Raw genomic sequence first — 4636 nt, forward strand, 5'->3', positions numbered from 1 at the left:
CGAGTTAGATTAAAATCTACGAGTTTAGATATTTTGATCATCCTAATAATAATGATACACAAGGATAGAAGAAATGTTAAATGTTAATTTTAGTCGCCTAATTTCAAATGTTTTGAAGTGAGGATCCAAACCTAAATAACTTGAATCAATTGGAATAAGATTGAGCGGACCAAAATTAGATAGATTGAGAAAGTGGTGATGAACTTGAACTACTGCACTAACTTGGGGGTGGAAAGGTCGGAGGGAATCTTTTTATATGGTATTTATTTTTGTATGACGATGTCCACTAGTTTTTATCCTTGTTTTGCAGGACCAGCATGGCGCCCAAAGTCAAAACTCAGAACCTAACTATAACACGCTTAGAACTCACTCGCCTTTTTTCATCCTCGACTAGCTCGGCCAATAACCGAAGCCAATAACATGAAAGTGTAAAGCTAACATCAGTAGCAGTAAATTACTTTGTGGGCAAAACATGGACTAGTTAAAAACCAACTGGGGCGTTTGGGGGTCTTAACGGAGATGATTATTAGATATAAACCATGAAAAGGACAACCTCACATGAGTAGAACCAGATCATTCATGGGTCCCCTACGTTGGAGCATTAACCTTATCACTCTCTCTCTCTCTATCTCTCTTTCTTTAGGAACCTAAAAAGCAAAGAATTATAGGCTTCACCTTTGTTCAATTGCACTGAAAGAACCTTCGAGGGAGGCAACACAAAAGAAAGAGAGAGAAAAAATGGGGATTTCTTCCTCCTCCTCTTCTTCTTGTTTGTTGCTTGCTTTGTAAGCCAAAATGCCAGGTCAAAAAAACCCAGAAACAACTTTCCCTGTTGATTCCTCCACGATCTTAATTTGTTTTGTTTAAGGTTTTCAGTGTGTGTGTGTGTGTGTTTTAGTCAAAGAAGAAGGCACCGTCCCTCAAAGATCGAGAATACTTCTATTTGAAGGTCAGTTTCTTGTTTTAGTTTCAAATTATAGCAGCTAGCTGGATCAATAATACCATCTAGAGTGATAAAGAAGGGAATCATAATGAACTTTATGCAAGAGGAAAAAGGGTATTGTAATAACGAAGATCAAGAGGATGATGATGAGGAAGTACTGATAAGAGAAATTTCAAGCAACTTCCCGTTTTCCCCTTCTTCTTCATCGTCCGTTTCTTCCAAGTACAAGGACACCGTCCACTTATCGCTTGGAACCTTGGATTCTCGACAAGATCACAAAACCCAAGAGCCTGGTTTCAATTTCGACAAGAAACTAGAGTTTATGGATTTGTCACTTGGAAACAGCAGCAACAACAACAACAACGAAGAACCAAACGTTGTCAGAAGCTGTAGAGGCGGTGATGGTGATGATGGTAGTAAGTCTATTGAGAAAGAACACATGTTTGATAAAGTTGTCACACCAAGCGATGTAGGCAAGCTCAATCGCCTCGTTATACCGAAGCAACATGCCGAGAAATACTTCCCTCTCGACTCGTCCTCGATCGAAAAAGGGCTGTTCTTGAATTTCGAGGATCGGACTGGCAAGTTGTGGCGGTTCCGGTACTCGTATTGGAATAGTAGCCAGAGTTATGTGATGACCAAAGGTTGGAGCCGTTTCGTAAAGGAAAAAAAGCTTGTTGCAGGTGATATAGTGTCGTTTCAGCGAGGTGTTGGGGAGTTGGCAAAAGACCGGTTGTACATCGACTGGAGGCGCCGGCCCTATGTGCTGGATCCGGCACCGTTTGCACATATTCAGCTCCAAAATCAGTTCAACTTCCCTCAGCCGGTCCGGTGGAGTAGACTCTACTCGCTGCCTCAACCGATTTGCATGTCTCGCAACTATGAACCTTTGCATCGGTTGAATTACAGCATTTATCCTTACAAGCATCACCACCAACAGCAGCAGCCGCAGCCGCATCCGCATCAGGCGATTACTTATAGCAATGGGTCGGAGTATTATCTAACGTCATCATCACATCAAATTGGGGCATTGCAAGGAGGAGGAGGAAGAGGGAGAGGGGAGCCGATGGTGATTGATTCAGTGCCAGTTGTTCGGGGAAACAAAACTGCGGCTAAAAGGTTAAGGTTGTTTGGTGTGAACATGGACTGTCCTAATCCGACACAAGATGAATCTTCTTCCTCTTCTCTCCAACCAAAACTGTCCAATAACAATAACAACTCCTCACTGTCCGATATTCAGGCTGAATGTTCAAAGAAAGGGAAATCTTCCTTGTTCATTGATTTGGAGCTCTGATCATTAAAGAGAAAATTCACAGCACGGTCGTACAATTTTCTTCTTCTCTTTCTTTTTCTGCTTCTTTTTCATCCCTTGTCGTCAAAATCATGACAGACACTGGATTTAGGAAAGAGGGCCGAAAGATATGACTTCGTCAATCTGAGTTTCTTTTTTCCTTTTAATTTATTTTTTGTTTCAGTACATTTGTTAGTTAAGGTTTGGGATCTGTGAAAGAGCCAAGGATGAAACAAGCTGCAACATATGGAGTTGAAACTTGTGTATATATAATACAAAAATTGCAACCTGCCAACCATGGCTTTCCCCCTGTCTGTTCATATATAAATATATATGTATGTATGTATGTATGTTCTCTCTCATTATCCTTCCTTCTTTCCTGACTGGCAGCCTTCACTTGTGCTGTTATGCATGGGTAGCTGATGAATCTAAAGACTAAAAAAGGGATATCACTTTGTTCTTTTCTCTCTTTTTCTTACGTTTATCCAATGTTAGCTTATAGTATTATATATATATATTCTTGGCTTTGTTGCTGCTGAACAAATAAGCTGCAGGCTTGCAGGGAAAGTTGCAGCACTGTAAGAAAGGTATCATCTGTATTCTTAAACTTGAACATAAATACCATATGATCGCTTTAATTTCTTGGTAATTCGTGTGTTCTCTTTACAGCCATGATTCTGGACTGCTACACACAACGATCTCTTGTGCTGAATAGGGTTCAAATTCCTCCAACTGATAAGTCTATTGAACTCGTAAGAATCCACATATCTTTTATTTTTCTTACGGTACATAGAATTATAGGAGTGTTTAATATCATTTAGCTTGTTGAAAAAATTAATTAAATAAATGCTTTCAACATCAAAAATAGCTTATACATACTAATAATTTCTTCATCCAACTAGTTATATCAGCTATATATGAGCTAGTAGCAGTCGAAGATATCTGGTTTTGTTGGTATACATACTGAATTGGTAATTGGTATAGGTTGTTGAAATATTTATTTTACCCTATCAATGAATTTTTTCACTTAGTAAAACATTAAAATCCGCAGTGAAGTCATAGCCTTTTCCTTGTTAGTTGAACTGCATTCATGAATGAAATACAGAATAAATATTCCTGCTACTGACATCTATGTCATATGTTGTCGGTCTAAGAAATTGCATTTCTGCCTTAGTATATATATACACACTCACTGTGTATTAGGTGTAGTGATGTTTTTCCCTGTCATTGATATGAAGTGATATGTATCATTAAATTAGCTCACCCTATTCCCATATCTAATGGGGGTGAGGGGAGGTAAGGTAGTAGGCTGCCGTAACGCCAGGTTGAGAGCAGCTTCCGTGGAAGACCTCCGGCAGTCAGAATTATGAATGCCCACCGTGAGACTTGATCCCACTACCACAAGATTAAGAGCCGTGCGCTCTACCAACTGAGCTGGACAGACAAAACTTCTCTGCATGTCTTATTCCCTCGATTCTGGATTCTGAAACATGCACTGACTGCATTTCATGCTTCGACCTAACCCTGTCTATATCGGTCTGGGACAGAACAACTGTATCTAAAGGAAGATTTATTAGTCTTATGTAATAAATGCATACCATGAACAGATACATATGATGGTTGGATGTTTAGATTAAGGTTATATAACCAAAGATAACAGCAGATTTATACCAGATATTAATTACTTTAGGGTTTGATTGTTGTTCCAAAACTACTCTTGCAAATTTAGTTAGTAATATTTAACATTTGATTAATAGTTATTTTTTTTTTTTACTTTAACCTTTGATGTTTTATCTTTTGTCAATGATTATTCATTAATCAATCACACATAAAAAAAATATTGCATCAATATTCTAACTCATGTGGATCCTTGTTAGTAACAAATATTATTAGTTAATTAATTTTTATCTGAAAAAATCATTTTGATCATGAATGAAATGATGACAATTAATATTTTATATATATATATATATATATATATATATCAAAATAATGATTCAAATAAATGTGAAAAAATAAACTTCTTTTACCTTCCAAATTTTTAGTCTGATAATATTTTAAGTTTTTATTAATTAAATATAAATAAAATTAGACTTTTTTCTTTTGATTTTTTTAAAAAACATATTTATATTTATTATTTTTTGCAACTATACATCTTTATGTTTTAAAATAAATAAATTACATCTTCCAACAATTTATTTTAACTATATATATATATATATATATATATATATATCCACTTACAATGTAAAATTCTTTATTTTGCATAGATTTAAAAATGTTGGATGAGATAAAAAGAATAGTTGAGATTTACTCTTAGTTTCTTCAGTGAATATCTTTATATTTTCTATTGTTAATCTTAATCGTTTATTTCATCATCTAACACAAAATATATGTAAAAT

At 36.0% G+C, this 4636-nt stretch overlaps 1 protein-coding gene across 1 annotated transcript; it reads left to right on the forward strand.

The window, feature by feature from the left end:
* Window positions 1-538: 538 nt before the first annotated feature.
* LOC120192879 (B3 domain-containing transcription factor NGA1-like) lies at window positions 539-2523 on the forward strand. The gene is made up of 2 exons (XM_039195578.1): window positions 539-2242; window positions 2278-2523. Exon 1 carries the CDS (start codon window positions 1032-1034, stop codon window positions 2235-2237), a length of 1206 nt encoding a protein of 401 aa, XP_039051509.1. The 5' UTR covers window positions 539-1031; the 3' UTR covers window positions 2238-2242; window positions 2278-2523.
* Window positions 2524-4636: the final 2113 nt, after the last annotated feature.

Source organism: Hibiscus syriacus, unplaced genomic scaffold (genome assembly GCF_006381635.1).
Source record: "Hibiscus syriacus cultivar Baekdansim isolate YM2019G1 unplaced genomic scaffold, ASM638163v2 tig00116983_pilon, whole genome shotgun sequence".
Taxonomy (NCBI): Eukaryota; Viridiplantae; Streptophyta; class Magnoliopsida; order Malvales; family Malvaceae; genus Hibiscus; species Hibiscus syriacus.

What these genes read in the sequence shown, in the direction of transcription:
- LOC120192879 (XM_039195578.1), top strand. Translation starts at nt 1,032, where the DNA reads ATGAACTTTATGCAAGAGGAAAAAGGGTATTGTAATAACGAAGATCAA.